General features: G+C 39.5%; 1 protein-coding gene across 4 annotated transcripts in view; it reads right to left on the bottom strand.

Moving 5' to 3' along the window:
* Positions 1-24201, bottom strand: part of Txndc16 (thioredoxin domain containing 16) — a 73954-nt gene that overhangs the window by 20959 nt on the left and 28794 nt on the right. For all 4 annotated transcript variants that reach the window (XM_057785993.1, XM_057785992.1, XM_057785994.1 and 1 more), the window contains 7 exons: positions 22234-22324; positions 18898-19048; positions 14328-14494; positions 13561-13621; positions 9719-9842; positions 6934-7077; positions 6350-6409 (listed from right to left, as the gene is read on the bottom strand). In XM_057785993.1, the coding sequence (XP_057641976.1) occupies positions 6350-6409; positions 6934-7077; positions 9719-9842; positions 13561-13621; positions 14328-14494; positions 18898-19048; positions 22234-22324 (798 nt within the window). The remainder of the gene's footprint in view (positions 1-6349; positions 6410-6933; positions 7078-9718; positions 9843-13560; positions 13622-14327; positions 14495-18897; positions 19049-22233; positions 22325-24201) is intronic.

The following is a 24201-nucleotide window of genomic DNA, read 5'->3' as shown; positions in this document are numbered from 1 at the left end:
AACCTGGTGGCAGAATGACTACACTGGACCATTATGGAAAGAGTAGCATATCACTCTTAACCAAACATATTTTGGCTATAGATTTGCCCTTCCTGTATGTAACGCTTCTCACTGATAGAAGGCCTTATCCACCATCATGATATTCCATCCATGGACTGATAGAAGGCCTTATCAACCATGATAGTCCATCCATGGACTGACAGACGCCCTTTTCCACCATCATGATATTCTACCCATGGACTGATAGAAGGCCTTATCCACCATCATCATGATAGTCCATCCATGGACTGATAGAAGGCCTTATCCATCATCATGATAGTCCATCCATGGACTGATAGAAAGGCTTATTCACCATCATGATAGTCAATTTGTGGACTGATAGAAGGCCTTATCAGCCATCATGATAGTCCCATCCATGGATTGACAGAGCCCTTATCCACCATCATGATAGTCCATCCGTGGACTGACAGAAGGCCTTTTCTACCATCATGATAGTCCATCCGTGGACTGATAGAAAGGCTTATCCACCATCATGATATTCCATCCATAAACTGATAGAAAGGCTTATCCACCATCATGATAGTCCATCCGTGGACTGACAGAAGGCCTTTTCTACCATCATGATATTCCATCCATGGACTGATAGAAAGGCTTATCCACCATCATGATAGTCTATCTGTGGACTGATAGAAGCCCTTATCCACCATCATGATAGTTCATCCATGGACTGATAAAAGTCCTTATCCACCATCATGATATTCCACACAGCACTACTTTGAACCAGGGAACTCACTTTGCAGTAAAAAGAAGTACAGCAGTGAGCTCACACACACAGAATTCTCTGGTCTCACCATGTCTCCCATCATTCTGAAGTGACTTGACAGAACAGTAGAACAGCCTTTTAAAGGCACAGATATGGTGTCTACTAGGTGGCAATAGCCTGGAGGGCTGCAACAGAGTTCTCCAGAAAGTTGTAGGTACTCGGAATCAGCAGCCAATATACTGCACTATTTATCTTACAGCCAGTGTTCAGGTATCCAGGAATCACGGGAAGTAAGAATGGAGCCACTCGCCATCACTTCTAGCAGCCCACTAGAAAAGTTTTGCTCCCCGTTCCCGTGACTTTGCTCTGCTGGCCTAGAAGTTCTGGTTCCGGATGGAGAGCTGCTTCTGTCAGGAGGCACAACTAACATTCCATAGATACAGAAGTTAAGACTTCCCTGTGGCCCCTCAGGACCCTCATTATCTTGAGTCAGCAGACTAAGAAAGAAATTACTGTATTATGAGAACTGATTGGCCTAGACTACCTCAAGGAAATTAGACTGCTTCTCCACAATGGAGATAAGGAAGAGTATGTCTGGAGTACACCAAGTCCTGGGTATCTCTTGGTGTCGTCATATCCTGTGATTAAGATCAATGAGAAGCTGCAGCCCAATCCAGACAGGATGAGAAATGGCCCAGAGGACCGGGCAGTGGTGGCGCACGCCTTTAATCCCAGCACTCGGGAGGCAGAGGCAGGCGTGTCTCTGGGAGTTCGAGGCCAGCCTGGTCTACAAGAGCTAGTTCTGGAACAGGCACCAAAGCTACAGAGAAACCCTGTCTCAAAAAACCAAAAAAAAAAAAAAAAAGAGAGAGAAAGAAAGAAATGGCCCAGAGGTTTCAGAAATAAAGGTGTGTTTCACACCTCTAGGTAAAGAACAAAGACCTGAGGCGGTACTTGCTTAGGTGGAGGAAATACAGAATGAATAGGAGAAGGAAGAAGTTACAAATACCCACTAAAGCCATGTGACCAGTTACAGAAACAAGGACTGTTATGAACGCTGGTCGTATTTTGTTAAGAATATGTTTGTGCATATATATACACACACATTAAGCAAATATCTGTGCTTTCTTTCCTCTATTTCTGCATCATGCATTATAATGGTGATTAAGGTAGTATCAGTAATTACATGTTATAAGTCTACAATATCAAAGTTACGGGACACTAAAAGACTAGGTAGGCATTCCTTTCCTCCAGGGATCTTTTTTTTTTAACCTGCTTTCAGGGGAAACAGTGTATTGGTGGTTGTAAGTGGACAGTCACATTACAACAGACAGAATTACGACTTGTTACTGTTTTCACCTGGAAATTCAAACATGATGTACGGAGATATGATTGAGTGTCGGGTTGAAAGGACTTGTGACAGTTATTCTTGGTTGTCAACCGATCTGGAATTAACTGAGAGGTAAGCTACTGGGCACACCTGAAAAGGGTTTCCTTGATCAGGTTACATAAAAAAAAAAAATCTAAGTAGCACCTTACTATGGCAGCCAGATAAAGGATATCCTGAGCAGAAGTCTTTGCTTTTTTGCTTCCCTGCCTTCCTCTCTCCCTGGTGAATAGATCACCCTGTGGGAAGATCACCTACTCAGTTGCTGCTGCCTTTATTGCAGATGTATTCTTTTCCTGAGGTCATCTTCTCTAAGGTTCCAACAGAGACTGAAGACAGGCGGCTGTGCAGGAATCCTTCAGACCTTCAGCACCACTGGAACTGCAGAGGCCTCCAGCTTTGTGCACTGGGTAGCTACTGGACTCTACTGGTTCTCTTTCTCTAGAGATCCCTGATACAACTTTAAAATCTGAGGTGTAAAATGCTCCAAAGTCTGAAAGTTGTTGAGTGTTCATGTAACACCACAAGCAGAAAATTCTAGACCATAATCAGAAAAATACTAGCTACAATTACCTTGACACTATGTTTACAGGATGTATAAATTTCATGTTTAGATTTTGGCCTCATCCTGAAGATATCTCATTATATAATTTATATATAAAATTAAAATAAGTTACATTATTAAATTTAATTTACTGCAAATGAAATTATTAAATTTATTTACAAATTAAATAAATCCAAAATACTTCTGTTCCTCAGTTTTTCAGGTCTGGAATATTTAATCTGTATAGAGGTCAACACAGATGCAAAACACTATTGTCATTGATACTATTGTGCTGGTTGATTTTATCTACTTAACACAAACCTAGGCATATCTAAGCGGTATCATAATTGAGAAAATACCTTCCTAACTGGCCTGTAGGCAAGCCTCTTAAATACTGATTTCTGTAGGAGGGCACAGTTCACTGTGGGTTGTATCAACCTGGGCAGATAATGCTGGGTTGTATATAAAAGCAGGCCAAGAAAGCCAAGCAGAGCAAGTCAAGAAGCAGCATTTCTCCATAGTCTCTAATCCAGTCCTACCTCCAAGTACCTACCTGAGTAAGGAGAAATAAACCCTCTTGCCCCTAAGTTGCTTTTCGTCATGATGTTTTATCACAACAACAGAAAGCAAGAAAACTAATTCCCTGCAACCCAACAACCACAAGGGAATCTTCATCCTATGATCTCTGTTCTAGATCCAATCAATCCCCCTGCCTCATCTCTAGCTCTGTGGCAGATCATCCACTACAGTCTTCACTTCCTCTCTGACCCATCTCTAGAGGATCACACAGATAGATCTTCTACAGCCATCCTCACTACTCCATCCTTTTTCTCAGCCAACAACACCCCTGGAATTCCTTGTGAATCTCCCCCCCCCCCCCCCCCCGTGCTGACTAGGGAAGAAGGTAAGCAATTTTCAGGTCTTCACTCTCCCTTCTCTCCTCCAAATCTAAACCCCTACTGTGATCCTTAGCTTGTTAGACTACTTGCTGTGGCCTCTCCTCAGTCTGCTACCAATTCCAGGACACTAAGCATACACTGGTGGAACACCCTGCGTTCCCACTCCCCACCCTCCCAACCCCCCACCCCACCCTGGTCAAGATCATCTCCATGCCTAAGTGTCAGCTCTCAATACCGAAAAACCACATTCTATCTGGAGCACCCAGTAGCCACACCCGGCAGGATCTCAGAAGCATACTCTATCAGGCAACTCTAGGCATCCCCTACAGTCATCAACATTCTCCTAAGAACCAGAGAGGGCAACAAAAACTGAGGAACAGAAAATCATCCCAACAAAGATAAGACCCAATATCAGGTCTTATATATATTTTATAGAATTATAAATATTCCAAACCCAGATGCCTAGGTATCAGGAAAAAACAAAACAAAAAAAACACAATAATAGTCAAGACAAATGTCACCACTAGAGTCCAGCAACTCTACCACAGCAGGCCCTGAAAACGCACTATAGTTGAAGCAGAAGACAAGGACCTCAATCTAGCCTTTATGAATATGTTACAAGTCCTTAAAGAGGAAATTAATAAATCCATTAAGAAATCTATGAAAACACAAATGAACAGTGGAAGGAAACAAACAACAAGACTTGCAAGTGGAAATGGAATCAATAAAAAAACACAAACTGAAGAAAAATCCAGAAATAAAGTGTAGAAACTTGAAAAGGGGCTCACCAACAGAATACAAGAGATGGAAGAGAGCGTCTCAAGCACTAGACACACTTGAGAAGAAAAGACACCTTGGTCAAAGAAAAGAGTAATTTTTTTAAAAACTCCAGCTACAAAACATCCAGGAAATCTGAGACACTATGAAAAGACCAAATCTATAAATAACAGGAACAAAGGAAGAAGCAGCAGCACAAGTGAAGGGAACAGAACAATTGAGAGCTCTAGAACAAAAAGAAGAAATCACACCCAAAAGGAGCAGACAGCAAGAAATAATCAAACTCAGGACTGAAGTCAATAAAATAGAAACAACAACAACAAAATTACAAAGAATCAATAAAGAATTGTTTCTTTGAGAAAAATAAAATTGAAAAACCCTTAGTCAAGTTAACTAAAAGGCAGGAAGAGAAGATACAAATTAAGAAAATTAGAGACAAAAAAAAAGAGGCCATAACAACAGACAATGAGGAAATCCTGAGAATAAGGACATTTAAAAACCTGTACTCCATCAAATTTGAAAAATCTAAAAGAAATGGGTAACTTTTTCAATACATAACATTTAACAAAATAAAATCAAGACTAGATAAGGAATTTAAAGAGACCTATACCCCTACTGAAATAGAAGTAGTCATTAAAAGTCTCAACCAAAAAAAAAAAAAAAAAAAAAAGTAAGTAAGTAAGTAAGTAAGTTCAGGACCAGGCAGTATTAGCACTGAATTCTGTGAGTTTTGAAGGAGAGTTAATGCCAATACTCCTCAAGTTATAACACAAAATAGAAACAGAAGGAACACTCCCCAATTCTTTTGAAGGGGCTACATTCATCCTAATACCTTAGCCACATTTAAAAAATAACAGCAAAGACAATTATAGATAAATTTCCATTATAAATATAGATACAAAAATTTTCAATAAAATATTAGCAAACCAAGTCCAAGAACACATCAAAAAGACTATCCACCATGATTAAGTAAGCTTCATCCCAGAGATGAAGGGATGGGTCAGGTATGTAAATTTCTAAATTTAGCCACCATATAAACAGACTGAAAGATAAGACCCACAAAAACATCGCATTAGATACAGAAAAGGCCTTTGACAAACTTCAACACCCCTTCATGATAATAGTCCTGGGGAGATTAGGAACATAGGGATATACCTCAACATAATGAAGGCAACTTACAGCAAGCCCATCAACTTAAAAAAAAAAAAAAAAAACTCAAAGTGTTTCCACTAAAATCAGGAACAAGACAAAGTTGTCCATTTTTTTCATACCTATGCAATGCAATGAAATCTTAGCTAGAGCAGTAAGACAACTAAAGGAGATTAAGGGGATGGATACAAACAGGAAGGGAAAAAGTCAAGATATCTTTATTTGTAGACAATATCATAGTATATATACGTGATCCTAAAAACTCTACCAGGAAACTGCTATAGCTGATAAACACGTTCAGCAAAGTAGAAAACAAAATTAACTCACAAAAATCAGTAGGCTTCCTATATACAAATGACAAAGGGACTCAGAAAGAAATCAGGAAAACAACATCCTTTACAATAGCCTCAAATAATATAAAATATCTTCAGGGAACTCTAGCCAAGCAAATGAAAGACTTGTGTGATTAAAATCTTTGAGACATTGAAGAAAGAAACCAAAGAAGATATCAGAAGATAGAAAGATCTCCCACGCTCATGGGTTTACAGTTAAAAATGATCACAATACCAGAAGCAATCTACAGATTCCAACACAGTTCTTTACAGAGCCTGAAATGGCAATTTTCAACTTCACTCCAGACAGTTCAGCACCCCTGAATGATGGAAGAATTGGTGGAGGTGCCACCACTGTCCCTCCTGATCCACTCTTCAAATCAGGGCCACAATCTGAAGTTTTATGTGTGGTTTGCTTGGGTTTGTATCTTTAAGACAGTTTTATAAAAAGTTTCACATTCGGATCAAAAAATAAGCATGCATATCACAGGATAATACCTTTCAATTTAACTGCCACATCAATAAAGGACTGCAGAAATGCCATGGATACTGCATGCCCTACAATAAAATCAGAACATTCAACAGACATTAGGACATGCTTATCTAGGGAGCACCCATCCTTACATCACACACATAAACACGTGTAGAGATTTAGGAAAATTATCAAAACTAGCATTTCCAAGTAACAAATAATCATACTACAGAATACTCAATATTATGCAATCTCTCATACAGATTTCAAATGCAACTCATTTTCATGTATACAGTGAAATAGCTAGTTCTTAAAGATAAGACATTTCCTATACTACTAAAAAATGTTGATATTTTAAAAGTTACATTCAATCATACTACTTGTCAAAAGTAACTAGGTGAATTTCTAGCTTAATCATTAACCTTCATTTTGTAAATAATATATCTAGAAAAAGAGAAGATCAGTTTTACTCCTTGAATCAAAAGTATGCACTCTACCTAAGACATGAAAACTATGCCATTTTACAATGTATAATATATAGAAAGCAAACATAAAACCCATCTACTAAGGGTCCTCATATGTAATATGCCCTTTCAAAGAGCATACTTACAAGTAGCATAGAAGAGTACTATGCTGTCTGAAGTCATGACTGTCGAGTTAAATGTTTCCTGTGTTAGCTCCACTGTCAGCTCCAAAGGTAATGATCTCTTCCTATCTCTGTAAACAGTCTCCGCCACTTCATCATCTTGAATAGCTAAAATGATTTAAAGAGAAGTTAATTTACATATATGTTACATAATTAAATATTCAAAATGCCAAGAGTTATCGTAGGAAAAGTATGCTTTATACAAATTTCTGAATCCATGTTGTCTAAACAGTATGATGATATTTGGGAAAGTTCTCGGTTGCATGGTTATAGCTTAATGACTCTGGGATGCTTTGACCCAGAAATCACAAAACTAGTCAATTCCTGGAGCATTCATTTAATTTTCTTCTACAAACAATGGGAATATGGCAATTTTGTTTCTAATCACTATTAATTTGGAATTCTAAAGGAGTCTACCACATTTTACTTTTTACTTATTTAGAGCCTCCAGCGTGCCAAGCATGGTGATAAACTAGGATAAATGGCTCAAAGACCTACCCTCGACCACATGTCACTTCTACCAATGGACGTGCAGGGTAATAAACTCATCAATAAATAAAGATATAATCACAAATTCTGATCAGTTTAGAGGTAAAATTCTACCAGATAAGGAATAAGAAGAGTGCTTTACAAGTGAGCAATGACACGAAGGCTGTGAGATACAGAAGAGCTTGTCACACTCCACACCAAGGAGAGGACTAGTGCAATGGAACTGTGAAGGCTGCTGGACAAGAGAAAGTCTGGACTAAGCGGTTTGAACTGTAGGCAGAAAAGTGAGCCAAGAATTTTGGATCAGGAAACCCTAAGAGCCTAAATGTACACTGACTTCCTTTAAGAGCTGCCCTCCTCCCATGGAACCAAAGTTACACTCTCAATAACAAAACTATTATTAAGGGTTCTTGTGTACCATACGCTACTTATACAATTTTTTTTCCTTTTCTGTGTGCTGCCTTTCTATGGAACCCAAGATTGTCCATTTTAATTCACACTTTGGCCACTTCCTTTGGGAGGTACTTGTCTCTTAAACTGCGCTGTGACTAATTCTTTCCTAAAACCCTTCTCTACTTCACTGTAATGGGATGATTCAAACTAGAGGGGAGACTATGTGTATAGGCACAATGCTATGCAATACCAAAGGCCAATATAGATTACATACAGTAGGCGGTTAAAATGGAAAAAGGTTCATCTGCCTCTCCCTTACCCAAAACAACAACAACAACCCACTACGGGCAAGACAGCAGATCCTAAGGAAAGCAGCTCCATAGGAGGCAATCTGGAGCAGATAGAAGGAGGCAAGAGGGGACATGACTTCCACAAGGAACTCTTAAAACAAGCAATTGCCACTGAGGAGAGGAATCCCACTAAACCAAGACAGGAGCAGGTGCCCTAACCCTGACAAGTGGAACAGAGCAGGAAGCAAGAGGTGTTGACTGAGGTTTCTTTCCTGCCCGGTTTCCACAGTCGTTAAGTCCCAAAGAAATCATACAGAGATCTACATTAGTTATAAACTGATTGGCCCATCAGCTCAGGCTTCTTATTAACTCTTATAACTTATTTTAGCCCATTATTCTTATCTGTGTTAGCCACATGGCTCGGCGGGGCAGTCACATCTTGCTTCTTCTGTGACTGGGCCAGGACTGCAGACCAAGCTTTCCTCTTCCCAGAATTATCCTGTTCTCATTAACCCCCCTCTTCTTCCTGTCTGGTTGTCCTGCCTATACTTCCTGCTTGGCTACTGACCAATCAGCATTTATTTAAAATATAATTGACAGAATACAGACAATTGTCCCACACCAAAGAGGGCAGAACTCAGGACAAATGATTTAAAGTTAGAAGAAATCTGGGAGGAAACAGACACTCCACTCTACACACCACAAGAGAACCAGTGCGAGGCTCAAACCAGCAAGTAGGTGATGCTGATCAGAATAGGAACGCCTCAAGGGGAGCGCCGTGGAGATTCTGTGATGAATAGATGTACACAGAGCATTCAAATACTCACTAGTGGGACACAGAAACAAGACGTGAGCCCTGACTCAGCGGTCTGTAGTTCAGCACAGAAAAAGGTAAATAAGCAATTACAGACTAAGATTAATGTCACAAAAAAATAATAGGAATGATAATGATAGCAAATAAGTCTTGTGTCAGATGCTTAAGTTCTGGGCCAGACTACACCATTGTGACACTGGTGTGATGTCGGGCGAGTCACATAATTGTGGAAACAGATTCTTTATAAATCAAAGGTGAGGTTAGTTCTCTCAAAGGACTTGATTGTTGATCAAAGAAAGCCAAGTCAGCCATGAGAATAAAAGTCAAAAGTGACTGATAAATAAACAGCAAAATATTACTGAAATCCATTACTAATACTGCTGACAACCAGACGTATTTACAACTGCAAACACAATGTTAATTACAATCTCATTTCCTAGGACGAACAATAAAAATGAAACACACCATGGCTTTGTGTGGAACTACCAGATGCAGCCAGCCCAGTGGGTGACAACTGACTGTGGGAGACAAAGGCAAAGATGTGGGAAGCTGGAAGCCTGGTGCAAGCAGTGTAGGTACGCACTAACGTGCAAAAGAATGCCCCTTTTATCTGCTCACTGGTCACCAGTGACTCCAAGTCTCCCTCCCCAGATTCCCTCACAGATCCTGAAGGGGATCACACAGTAAAGCTGCTCATCTACCTGGCATTCCACTGCTGCACTGGGGGAGGGGAGAGCAGGAAGGATGGTCTTGCAGATCTTACCCAGATCTGGGCCCTCCTCATCTCCGTCTTCATCTTCCTGGATTTCTTCAATGTGCATATTATTTTTCACATGAGAAACTATTAAATCAGCATCATTTAACGACAGAAATTCCACAGGCACTTCCTAAAAAATGTTATTTAATTTTTCAAGTTAGCATACAAAGTGGAAGGTGCCATTATGACATTTTCAACTGTGTCAATATAATCTGTGCTTGTCTCTTGCCCCTACTGACCTCCCCAATCTTCTTGCACCCTCTTTGCTGGTCTACTGACTCCTGCTAAACAGTACCCCTGCTGCTTTTGTCATGTGTGGTCCTTCCCTTTTCCCTCCTCCTCTCTCATGGTCTCCTTTCCAGTTTCCTGAATCTTCTCTCTCTCTCTCTCTCTCACACACACACACACTCACACACACACACACACTCACTCACCTAGGTTCTGCACATGCATATAAACACACAGTATTTATCCTTCCGAGTCTGTTTTATTTCACTTAACATAATGTTTTCTAGTATTCCTATCACTTTCCTGAAACTATCATGATTTCATTCTTTCACTGCTGCAAAAATTTTATGGTGGGGCTGGAGAGATGGCTCAGTGGTTAAGAGCATTGCCTGCTCTTCCAAAGGTCCTGAGTTCAATTCCCAGCAACCACATGGTGGCTCACAACCATCTGTAATGGGGTCTGGTGCCCTCTTCTGGCCTGCAGGCATACACACAGACAGAATATTGTATACATAATAAATAAATATTTTTTAAAAAATTCTATTGTGCAGATGGACTACACTGTTATCTATTCATCTGCTGATGGACAATAGGCTGATCCCATTTTCCATTTATGGTGAATAGTGAAGTAATAAGAACAATATCCCTGTGGTCTGCTGACCTAAGAATCCTTCAGTTAGATGCCCAAGAGTGATATAGCTGGATCATATGGTAGTTTTGTTTTAGATAGTTTTAAAGATTTATTCTTAAATTGTGTGTGTGTACAGGTATGTGCCACATGAGTGCAGGTGCCATAGTGGCTGAACCAAAGAGTCCCTGAAGTTGGAATACAAGTGGCCGTGGGTGCTGAGAACAGAACTTCAGTCCTGTGCAAAAGCAGCAAGCCCTCTTCACGAATGGGCTCTCTTGCCCCTTTTGTGTATGACGTATTTACGCATGTGTGTGTATGAAGGGTGTGTACACATGCACATGTTCATCTGTGCAAATGACGTTAGTGTTGGGTAGTTTTACGCTAACTTCACACAAACTACAGTGTCATCTAAGAGCAGGGAACTTCAATTGAGAAAATTCCTCTAGAAGATCAAACTTTAAGCAGGCAAGGCTATAGGGCATTGCCCTAATTAGTGATTGATGGAGGAGGACCCAGCCCATTGTGGGTGGTGGCACCCCAGGGCTGATGGTCCTGGGTTCTATAAGAAAGCAGGCTGAGCCTAGCAGTGGTGGTGCATGCCTTTAATCCCAGTACTCCCAAGGCAGAGACCAGAGGATCTCTGTGAGTTTGAGGCCAGCCTGGTCTACAGAGTGAATTTCAGGACAGTTAAGGCAGTTATACAGAAAAATGCTGCCTCAGAAAAACAAAACATTATATATATATATATATATATATATATATATATGTAGTTTTGTTGTTTTGTGTGTATATATATATTGTTTGTGTTCATATATACATAATGAGATATATATACACATATGAGAATATATATATATATATATATATATATATATATGAATATATGAGAGAGAGAGCAAGTGAGCAGGATGAGCAAGCCACGAGGAACAAGCCAGTAAGCAGCACCCCTCCAAAGCTTCTGTATCATCTCCTGTTTCCAAGTTCCCAACCTGTTTTGAGTTCCTGTCCTGACTTCTTTCAATGATGAACTGATGTGGAAGTGTAAGCCAAATAAACTCTTTCCTCCCCAAGTTGTTTTTGGTCACAGTGTTTCATAACAGTATTAGCAACGCTAACTAAGACAAGGCCCATGCCTGTGAACGAGGCTGTGGGGTGGCATATCACAGGCACGGAGGTCAGAAGACAACCTTTTGCGTCCTCCCTTTCCACCCTTGTTGGACACTGGGTCTCTGCTGTCCAATCACACTACCTGTCCTTCAAACTTCTAGGGGTTCTCCTGCCTCCACCTCCCTTCTCATCAGAGGGCCTTTACATCAGTGTCTGTGGTTAGACACTCACTAGTGAGGGAAGCTTTCTATGGGTTCTGAAGATCCATATTCAGGCTATCACATTTGTCCAGTCAGCATTATACTTGCTCATTCCTTTCCTGGGCCTATATTAGGCTATTTCTTGAGTTTCTTGAGGACCTTGCCCTCTGATTTACACAACGGCTGTGCCAGTGCACACTCCTGCCATCAGTGTGTAGGGCTTCTCATTCCCAACATCCTTCTAGTGTTTGTTGTCACACATTACCTCGATCTCTAATATATAACAAAGCATTTTCATCTAAAATATTTTACTTCCCTGGAACTAAAATAAAATCAAAACTCTAAACTTCAGTTTTAAAATTAAACGAACAAAAAAATAAAAAAAGGAAATAAATGTCACAATTACTACAAAGAGAAAAGCATCCAATGTGAAAAGCAATCCAATCTTTTTCAGGATGCCCTCCTGAAAGAGGCAAAAAGAGGAAATGAAATTCTCACTTGCTTTAAATCATGACTAGTGTCTGTGAAAATTCTTATAAAAGAATTACAGGTTCTATATCTCAAGATAAAAGAGGAGAAATGTGAATATACAATACTTTTCTTGCAAATAAAACCGATCAAAATTAGTTAATTTTACATTCTACCAAATAATAAAATTCATACTTCTTTTAAGAGACTTCCTCCATAAATTCAATTTTCTTTTTTTTAATATTTATTTATTATGTATACAATATTCTGTCTGTGTGTACGCCTGCAGGCCAGAAGAGGGCACCAGACCTCATTACAGATGGTTGTGAGCAACCATGTGGTTGTTGGGAATTGAACTCAGGACCTTTGGAAGAGCAGGCAATGCTCTCAACCACTGAACCATCTCTCCAGCCCTCAATTTTCTTTTCTTTTTTTTAAAGATTTTTATTTATTATGTATATAGGTTTCTTCCTTCATATATCCTGCAGTACAGAAGAGGGCACCAGATCTTATTACAGATGGTTGTGAGCCACCATGTGGTTGCTGGGAATTGAACTCAGGACCTCTGGAAGAGCAGCCAGTGCTCTATTCCTCTGAGCTATCTCTCCAGCCACCAGCCCTCAATTTTTTATCTAACTATAAACATAAAATTATTCTTTACTTCCAGGTATTTAAGAAAGGTACTTGCTACCAAGCCTGAAGACCTGAGTTCAATTCTGGGAGCCCACACAGTACAAGGAGGACACCAAGTTGTCCTCTGACCTCAGCAGGTGTCATAGCACCTGAGTGACACACACACGGGTTTGTGGTATAATGTACACCAGTAACTCTAGAACACAGGAAGCTGAGACAGAGCCTCCAAGTTAAGGGTCAGTTTAAATCTCATTTCCTTTGGCAAATTTTGCAATTTTGCTTCCATAAATTTTGCTAGAGGAAGGAATCAGTGATAGTCAAAACAATTTAAAACATTACATAAGATAAAATAACTAAATATAATTTTAGGTAAAGTCAGATATGCTTTTAGAAAAAGTTATATGTGTGTGTATGAACATGAGAAAAGAGACTGACACATTAGAAAATAAAAACAGCAATTATTCATTTAAAGAATGATAATTTAAAGATCTTTCCAATAATAAACATGTATTACTTTAGTCCACATGGATTACTTTAGTTAAAAGAGGTAGCATTATAGACCAGTGTGTAAAGTGACTAACCTTCTCTGCTCTTCTGAAGGCCACATTAGCATGCTGAGGAATGTTCGTGTCCATGGAGTCTCTTTAAAAATGAAAATAAATTTCTTATTCAGTAATCTGAAGAAACATCTGAACAGAAGTCCCATAGTCATTCAGTCCCAAAGAAATACACAGAGGCTTATACTAATTATAAACTGTTTGACCTATTAGCTCAGGCTTATTATTAACTAGCTCTTACAACTTAAATTAACTCATAATTCTTATCTATGTTTAGTCACATGGTTTGGTACCTTTCGTCAATGAGGCATTCTCATCTTGCTTCCTCTGCATCTGGCTGCATCTGACTGACCCTCTTCCTTTCCTCTTCATAGAATTCTTCTAGTCTGATCTCCTCGCCTATACTTCCTGCCTGGCTACTCGCCAATCAACATTTTATTAAACTAATATGAGTGACAAATCTTTACAGTATACAAGAGCATAACCCACAGTAGAAACCACCTAGGATGTCAATCTAAAACAGAACTGTATGTTCTGATTCTAAAAACGATTGTGAATAGATGATTACACTTTAGTGAGACTGAGAAATTTCATGTATAAATACCAGCTGGATTTTCTAGTCTTCTTTTTAATTCTAATCAAGCTAGTAATTAGTGTATAGTCTTCAGCTCAGGAGTAGTCCTGACTATAACAGAATCTGTTAGGTTTAAAGGGATTTTTGTGATTAGATTGCAATATTAAAAATAAGGAAAACTACATTGAAGGCATCATTAACACTCAATGTGTGATACCTTGACAAGAGCAAAACTCCGGCTTTCCCCAGAAGACGCCATGCCACCCACTCTGCAGTTCTTCTATCAGCTTCGTATGTAGCTTGTCGGCTGATAATAAAAACCAGCGGTAATCCTAGTTGTAGATGAATGGTTGAAACTTGCTGAGGATCTTCAGCTACTTCCATCTCCATTTAGAAAAAAAAGCAAAACATCCTCACTATACGATATTAATTCAATATGAAGACCAAACTGACTTTCACAAATTATCCTCTTTCACATGCAACCATGGTACCCTAGTGTGCATGCATACCCCTCCAACATACACACACATATACACACACACACAACACAAAAATGTATTTAGAATACATTTAAAAAATTTTTAAAACGTAAATTAAACTGTCTACTACCAAATTAGTGAAGTAAACAAAAGTTTAATTTACCTGTCTTAGATCTCAATATATAAACAAAAATTAAAATACTATTCAGGAAAAATAACACTATAAGCATATATATCTACTTTTACCATTTTTACCAAATTATTTTACTTTTCCAAAATGTTGTTGGAGTCCAGCAGTGGTAGCACATGCCTTTAATCCCAAATTCCAGAGGCAGAAGCAGGTGGTTCTCTGAGTTCAAAGCCAGCCTGGTCTACAGAGTGAGGTCCAGAGCAGCCAGGGCTACAGAGACCTTGTCTCCAAAACAAACAAACAAACAAACAAAAAGCAAAAAGGAATAGGTCTGAGGTAACTTTGTATCTGGTAGACTCTCAAACTACTTGAGATTGAAGACATATACAAATTTACAGTCAATATTTGTAGTTTAAGTTGATTAAAAATTAACAAAAAATCTAGATACAGTGATGGCCAGGTGTGGTGGAACATTCCTATAATCCTGGAACTTGGGAGTTAAAGGACTGTCCAACACTTAAGAACATCCTGGGCTACTGGGAAAGTCCTATGTCAACCTGATCCACATAGCCAGGTTCCATCTAAAACATACATACACACACCCAATTGTTAGGCTCTATGTCTAAGTTATGTATCCAAGTTCCATCTACCTTTAAAAAGAGAGAGCGATGAACATATACAAAATGCACCAACCTGAATCAATTTTCATAGGGTTGGAAGTGAAATACTATCACATTGCAGTGATTAGACATATACTGTGGTGGTTTGAAAGAAAATGACCTCCAAAAGGAGTAGCACTATTAGGAGGTGTGGCTTTGCTGGAGCACATGTGGCCTTGTTAAAGGAAGTGTGTCACTATGGAGACAGGCTTTGAGGTCTCCAATACCCACACAACATACAGTATGACACCCAGTTCACTTCCTGTTGCCTGCAGATCAAGATGTAAATCTCTGAGCTCCTTCTCCAGCACCATGTCTGGCTGCACACTACCATGTACTGCTATGACAATAATGAACTAAACCTCTGAAACTGTAAGTTAGCCCCAATTAAGTGTTTTCCTTTTTAAGAGTAGCCATGGTCATGGTGTCTCTTCACAGCAATAGAAACCCTAACTATGACATATACTATCCACACAAAAGTTTGAGTCTTACTTTCTACTTTTGCTTGCTCAAAATATAATGCAAACACACCAAGTTATTCAGCTCTCAAACGCCTGAGGCCAGGCTACTATGCAAAACCCAGTGACTACTACCATACCTCAAAGGCATGTAGAGTGACTGAGGTGTAAACTAATACAGAAGAACACTGTTAAACGTGGTTCTCAACCTTCCCAATTCTGTGTTAACATGGTTTCTCATGTTGTGGGCAGATTTCTGTGTGTTTCAGGCCATCCTGATATACAGAGTGAGTTCTAGGCAGTCATACTATAGGGCTACATACTGTAAGACCTTATCTCAATTAATTAATTTCTAAAAAATGACCATGGCTGGGGCTACATAATAAGAACAAACTACAAATCAGTCCTTCAGATCAACTAATGATGTGTCTCACAGGTTATAGAATCTGTAGGAACCCCAGTGGCTCCCTACCTCTTGCCATGCCGCCAAAAAGCATATTCCTGTCACACTCAATTTTGGCCTACAGGCTGTTTCCTATAAAAAGGCTTTGATTTTGTTTTGTTTTATAGCCTCAAGGATATTCATTAAAAACAAAAAACAACCTTGAATACTAATAAGGCCAAATCCTAAGTTAGAGGTGACCAAATCAGATCAGATCTCTAACGTCTCCTTATCCCAAAAGGTTAAGACATCAGCCCTTGCCCATCCCAGGAATCCCCTGAACTCCCTGCTCTTAGCTTGTCCTCCTCTACAGGAAGGCTGCCAGCCTGATCTGCTTGGCTTTTGAGAACACTTCCAGAAACACTGGGCCAAGCCTGGTTTCCCATTCTAGCTCTAATCCCCACTCCCTTCAGTTCTGCACTCAGCCTCTCCTGGCTTCATGCTGCCAGGCATTGGGCCTCTAGTCCCTAACCAAGATTCAGAAGCCACACAGTTCCTTAGCAGTCCACGGGGAACAAAAGGACTTAAACTAAAAAATGAGATGCCTATGCATCACGTTGTGAGAGTATGGGAAGAAATACCCCCCCAGCCCAGTGATTTACTATTCCTTTTGCCCAGCAGAGCCAACTGTACGCCACAGTTCCAGAGAGCACCACTTAGCTGCAGACTGCCTCAAGAGCATGTTCACAGAGAATACAACGTTATCCTTGACTTTATGTGTTTCATGCTTTCAGGTGCAGCCACACTGAATCTATTCCCAACTCACTATGCAGTCTTCAAAACTGGGGTTTTTTTCCATTTCAAATTTAGTATTGTATAATTCCTGTCATAAAAGGAAATAAAATCAGAATCTCCTCCCTGAGTGTCTACCTAAACATAGTTTTTAAAAAGAGCAAAAGAAAATTCATGGAGTAGAAACTAAAAAAAGGGTACAACTCCAAGACAGACAATCAAGAAGAAAAGCAACACTTTTATTGTTTAGCGTTATTCTGCCCCCTATTGGTAGGTAAACAAAAACCCGGAGTTCTCATTTGCACTTTTACTTTGTCCATGTGTATGAGATCCCAGGGTTGAACTAAGTCATGAGGCTTGTTGCCTGACACCATCTTGCTGGCCCAAAATTCAGAGAATTCTTAGTACCTGACTGAAGATAAGAAGACAAGGCTAGAGAGAAATGGTGAAGAACTCTGGGGGTGAACTGTCCCCTCCCTTCTCCTGTTCCTGTATCTGTCATTCTTTGTCAAAGAAAGAGATCTATTACTTACTTTCTTTTAATTTTTTTCTTAAACTGTACATGTGGAAAGTGAGGTACGATGATCATGAGTTGGATGCCAGCTTGGCCTACACAGCAAGTTCAAATCCAGCTACACAATGAGACCTGGTCTCAGCAACAACAAAAAAACAAACCAAAAACGTCTTCACAACAAAGATCCAACTGAAGGAAGTTATTTAAATAAAGAGTTTAAGGATTAAGCCAGGGAAAGTGTAGTTGGCTAGCTCTAGTCCATTAAATGTGAAGCCTGGATTCTGAAAAGGTTGGAATTATGACTACAGAGTAGACTAGAAATATATATGTGTGTGTGTGTATATATATATATATATATATATATGTTTTAACAGTGAGAAAAGAAAAATATTAACAAAAATTCGAAAGACCCAGGAACATACTTGAAAATAAATATATGAATTTTCCCATCTTTCAAAGAAAAAGCAAATACCTCCTTCTACCTAAAATGAAAATATCAGCATTTTAAAAACTTACTCTTTATTAGTTTTCATAACTCAACACTTTAGACAGTATTTCCTAAAGAGCACTTTATAACGGTGAAACATTCCTAAGAAGAACAATGCCTTTAGACGCTTATCAGCTTCTTTTTGTGTTAAATCCACGTAAGATTTAAAGACAGCCCTTCTCACTACAAGATGACACTTGTTTGCCCGAGTCACCCACACTCCATCTGCATACGGGGCAGCGATAATAAAAGTGATATCACTGGATATTCACTGTCTGAGGGACGACATGGGGCAACTTGCATTTTTTTAATTTACACTTTGTGGTGCTATCCAGATTATTTGTAAAACACATGAACCATTTTTTAAGATGTATCATGTGAAAACATCTACTGAAGGTTTTTCTATATACTCAATACAGGCCTTTAATGTTTCAGAGAAAGTGCTCATCACCATCATTAAATGTGGCTCTAGAATTCTTGAAGGCTAATGCTAAGCAAAATGAGACACAATAGGCCCACGGATGCAGTAGCTACCAACTTTTCAAAGAATGACTAAGTCATTCACAAAGGAGGGCTCGTCTCAAGCATGACTGCTCTGTTCTCTGGACGCTCACCATGCATCTGCACTCTTTACAACCACCACACAGCATTACCACTGCTGTGTTATCTGTAGGGATTTTGATGCAACTAATCGAGACATAAAAATACTATTTTAAAAACAGTTTATAGTCTACATTTAGCAAGAAATTACTCTCAAAAGCTGGGAAATGAAGATGCTGTGTCCAAAGAAAAGAGATCAAAATATAGTCATGAATATAAACACCTGTGGATCAAAACTTACTAAATTTCATGTGAGAAAATATGAATAGTAAAATGAAACACGTACCAACAGAGGTGCTTTCATTGTCTTAACAAATATGTGAATATTCAGTGTGGTTAACGGCTGTTCCATCAGTGTTCTTCTACAGCGCTCGGTCAAGTCCACGGCCAGCTCACAATGACAAAAGTAAAGATGTGCACGCCCTATATCCTCAGAGCTGCAATTGAACACCACGAAGAGACATGTAAGGAAATTCAATGCGTGATCCTCTTACAATCCAAAAGGACCTACTAACAAATTTCTTTTCTTAACTCTCATGCATTCAATTACTGTCTTAATAAAAACCTAAGAATTAACTTTAATAATAAAATCAACTTGGACAAAACAAGAGAGAAAATATTTCAGAAAATTAACCTTAATAACTGAACTTTTATACATTAACATCTAGATTAGGTTACAGGTTTCAATAAAAGACTCACAGATGAGATTATCTTTAAATACAACTGCCTTCCTAGAGCTATGCTAAATGAAGCTTTGTAATATAAATTTTTCTAAGTTTAATTTAAAACCAAAACTGTTTTAAATAAACTTTAGCTAAACTATGCCTTAAGACAGAAACCATGTGATAGCTGTGGGAGTGTGTGAATTTGTATCTCAAAAATACAAAACTAGCAAATACAATTCATAATTTTAGTTCTGGCATTATTTCAATATGAGGACTTAAACTTACAGTGAAGATTAAGTTTTGCCAAAATTAAAACAGCATTTTTTTTTTACAACACTGTTTGGCTAACGGCTCAGGCGTATTTCTAGCTACCTCTTATATCTTAAATTAATCCATTTCTATTAATCTATGTATTGCAAGAGACTTCCTGGTAACGCAAAACCGCATTTTAAAAATCTCCATATATTACTAATGGAGTTCTGTAAAATACTACAATACTTTATTTTTATATGTCAACTGAGTAGTCACTGATTTCTAATTTAATTACCATGTGATTCCTAATAGAGCCAGTGATAAGTGAAACAACCATAAGTAGTTACTTAATAACTCTTGTTAAAGCTCTATGCTACTTCAGAAACAGTGCCCAGAGACTGAAATGAACCTGAACAGCCCCTCTTTGAGGACTAGCTTTCACGGTACCAGGAGGCTTTCAACGGAAGGAGGCAACCAACAATCCTACCCAGCTACGATGCCCATGAATTACATCAGTGTAACCCTAAGGGTGACACACATACCTCAGCAATAACCAAGAGCTCTCTAATTGGGCTTAAGACCCACTCAACAAGAGGGACCCCACATCTGGTTCTGGAAACCAAGCTACCTACTCAGTGCTAGAAAAATCATGGTTATTGGAGGAAAATCTACAACTATTAATTTCCTAAGACAGCATAATCCCTAACAACAATCTATAAACATTTACCTTATAGCCACAGATAAGTGTAGTCTTCATCCTCTATCAAGGAAATTACTCTTTGCAACAGAGAGAGACCATAACAGAAAACCATAACCAGTACAAATGCAGAGTTGTGGGGCTCAGTTCCAATCTACAAAATCTCCTGCACCTAAGGTTCAAGGACCATTGTGGAAGAGGGGACAGAAAGACTGTAAGAGCCAGGGGGAGAAGAGAGTTTGCTGTGAGACTGTGTCTCCTGATAACATCAGAAGCTGCACACATTAACTCTCACTAACGTGACTCCCAAAGGCGAGTAGAATAAGGATGGCATCAATGAGTATGCCAAACTAGATGAAGAAAAGCCCATGAGGCCTCGACCCTACACAGAGACGTATAGCCAACTGAGGAAGGCTGGAGCGGGAGAGGTGGCCCTCCCCAGGGAAGAGCACACCCAAAGGGTTGTCCAGTGCCAACGGTCACCCTTGAAAATACACAAACAAGTAACCTTATATGGACTCAACATATTATATTTAGGAATATATACACACAAGTACATATATACACTAACAGTGAAAAAAGAGAACATAAATTTGAAGGAGATGGGAAGAGGTATATGGGAATGTTTAGAAGGAGGACAGGGAAGGGAGTAATGTTATAATTAACCTAAAAATTGAACAACAAAAAAAAAACCCTCTGTGTTCAACAGTAAAGACTAATATGATTACTCGAGGTCTTTAAGGGCTTAAGCAAAAAGAGATGCATTAGGAGAACAACTAAAACTAACTTTATAAACTATAAGATTGTATGAAGAACAAAGAAATATTTCATTCTGCCTCAAGTTGGGAAGGAGAAGGAAGGGAAAGAGAGGGAAGATCACAGAGCTCACACAGGAGAGGAGGCGTGTGACATCTTCGCCGGAAGGTAGGGTAAGAGTACATGTCAAAGGAGAGCAAGCACTGTGTCGCTAAGGCTCTAAGAAAGTGCACAGCTTCCCGAGGGCTAACTCTGGACCTCTTGTTAACCACTGCTGAAGCAAAGTGCTGAGCACATCCTGCTTAGGGCTGTGCTTTTATCAAGAGCCCCAAAGTAGAATAAAGCTGGAGAGCTGCTTTAATCAGGGATCCTTAGTTTGCTACTCACAGAAAACAGAAGATGGGGAGAGCATGCCACAGAAAACAAGAGAAGTTCAGTAGCAGACTGAAAACACATCGAGAATCCACCAGGGAGAACTGAGCAGCGGGAACACAGAGACTTTAGCACCAACTCCAGCTCTATGAGGACCTGTCTGCTTTTCCTGTAGTTAACCTGACACCTGCAGAAGCGGAAGAGCAAAGGCCTATGAGGTCCTGAGAGCCCACAGGAGGGCACATGAGAAACCCTGGCACGGCCACAAGAGGTCATGGCATTTTGCCTCGCTTTGGATCAATTTTCTTGGAGAGAATTTTGAAGCTACACTTGGTTGTTAAATTTCATTGGCTACCTCTTGTGATTTTAAGTTCTAAAAGGAGAAACTTTACCTTAGATTGGCACTCCCCTATGAAAAGCACTGAAAAGTGGGCTTCTATCTAGGACTGTAAGTTATGAATTAGACAAAAAAATTAAAACACCCTGTTCAAAAGCTGCCTTAAGTACATTAGGATTATTATGACAAAGTGACTTAGAGAACCGTCAAAAGACTGTGGAGCCTAAATCTGAGCCTGTTATTTATCATCGCATGACCATTACAGATCTATTCCTAAAATACTTCCCATTGCCACTGTGACACTCTAGTACATAGTTACCCACCGTCTTTACTCACCCCAAATTACCACTGTCTCTACGTAAGGTCACAGATGGGTTACAGCAGGGTAATAAAGGCAGCCCAGGCTTCCCTATATGTTTACAAATGTGTGTGATTCCTTCAGAGAACCCCAAGCCATGTCAGTGATGGAAATGCTGACTAAGCAACATGAAGTGAGTCAACAACAGAAAATCAAACCTTTGACCTGGGCTTCTCATTACATACCCAATATCTTCTAAAAGAGCAACTTCTGTGGTTAAGGCAAACTGATACGAGGTCCCATACACAAAAGCGGCTTCCATGATGGCTCTGTGCTCTGAAGAGGAGAAAGGGAGATGTCAGTTTGAGACACCAAGTAAACTTTTATTCTGAACATTAGCCTAACCTTTTATTACCTATTAAATTTAAGGGGAAATACAAAGGAAAGATGGTTCAGTGGATACGAAAGCTTACTGCTCTGCCAGAGGACCTGAGTCCATACCCCAGTACCCACGTGGGGTCGCTTGTAACTCCAGCTCTGAGGGAAACACCCCCTTCTAGCCTTCTCAGGCACCCACGTATGTGGCATACCCTCAAGACATATACACATAAATAAAAATAAATCCTATAGAAATTTAAAGTATATTTTACTCTAGTTTATAAAGGTACTGAGACCACAGAAAATGAATTATCCTTGAATATCTTTGTAACATACAAATGTGTGACTGTTTCTTTTTATTTGTGGAAAGTATGCATGAATTCACAAGTTTCATGTTAATTTCATATGTTATAGGTACATTATTATTTATTAATTAAGAGACAATTCAGGAAGGCATATTAAGAAAAACAAAACCATTCCCCTATTTTCTATTCCATCTCCAATACTCAAGGTAGGATACTTCTAATTCAGTTTTTCTTTTGGTGTTATCTGGAAGTCTATAAATGTCCTTCTTATTTCCTTATTTCCAGATACTTGCTATCAAGATGTACATGCAAACATACAAGTGTCGATGGCAGATAAAGTTACTATTACAAATGGTCTATTTGTGGATGCCCCACTGTGGAAGATAAAAACTACACCTCGTTTCTGAAATCCAGCTCTAGAAATGTCCATTCTTCACACTCCCTTTGCCCTTCTGGTATAGATCTAATTCTTATCACATCTTATTCAGTGTTCCCCTTAGCTACAGATGAGCCATAGAGAGCAGAAGGACACACTACTTCTCCTTTGCATGGACATATTGTTTCTACTGCAGCTGTAAGTATTCCTTCATATTTGCTTTAGATGTCTTTGTTTTTAAACCTTTCCACAACAGTTCTTCCCTGTCAAGTCTTCCAATGTATCGGGTACGTTATCTAGCCCATCATCTAGGGCATGCTGCCCATTCTAACATCATCTGGTACACAGCTGCCATTCTGAGGCCCCTATTTTTTGTCTTGTATTGGGTACTTTGTCCTGTTAATCCTGCTGTCTTGTTTATTGTTACTACCTCTTTCCCTTCTCTAGCACCATCCTACAAGATACATGAAATACAGTTGCCATCACCCTGTACCTCTTTTTTTTTTTTAATGTGCACTCTTTTGCCCGCATGTATGTCTGTGTGAGGGTGTTAGGTCCCCTCAGTAGGAGGGTACAGACAGTTGTGAGCTGTCATGTGGGTGCTGGGAATTGAACCCTGGTCCTCTGGAAGAACAGCCAGTGCTCTCAACCGCTGAGCCATCTCTCCCACCCCCACCCTGTACTTCTCAAAGTATCTTAACTCTTTTACACTAAACACAATATACAACTGGCTGGTTAGAGACTAGATCCCAGCCATCTCTCTTAAGAGTGGCAATTAAGAAGTGTAGTAGTGGGAGCGGCAGGGCTGCGTTCCGCCACCCGGCTAGCTTTACCCGAAATAATTACACAGAAACTGTATTCTTTTAAACACTGCCTGGCCCATTAGTTCCAGCCTCTTATTGGCTAGCTCTTACATATTGATCTAACCCATTTCTAATATTTTGTGTAGCACCACGAGCCGGCTTACCAGGAAAGATCTTAACCTGCGTCTGTCTGGAGTAAGAGAATCATAGCGACTGACTTCTCCCAGCATTCTGTTCTGTTTACTCCACCCACCTAAGGGTTGGCCTATCAAATGGGCCTAGGCAGTTTCTTTATTAATTAACCAATGAAAGCAACAGATTAGAAAAAAATCACTCCCACATCAAAGAAGT

This window comes from Chionomys nivalis, chromosome 12, assembly GCF_950005125.1.
Source record: "Chionomys nivalis chromosome 12, mChiNiv1.1, whole genome shotgun sequence".
NCBI lineage: Eukaryota > Metazoa > Chordata > Mammalia > Rodentia > Cricetidae > Chionomys > Chionomys nivalis.
Note: the sequence above shows the minus strand (reverse complement) of the source record. Positions and strands in the feature narration are given on the sequence as shown.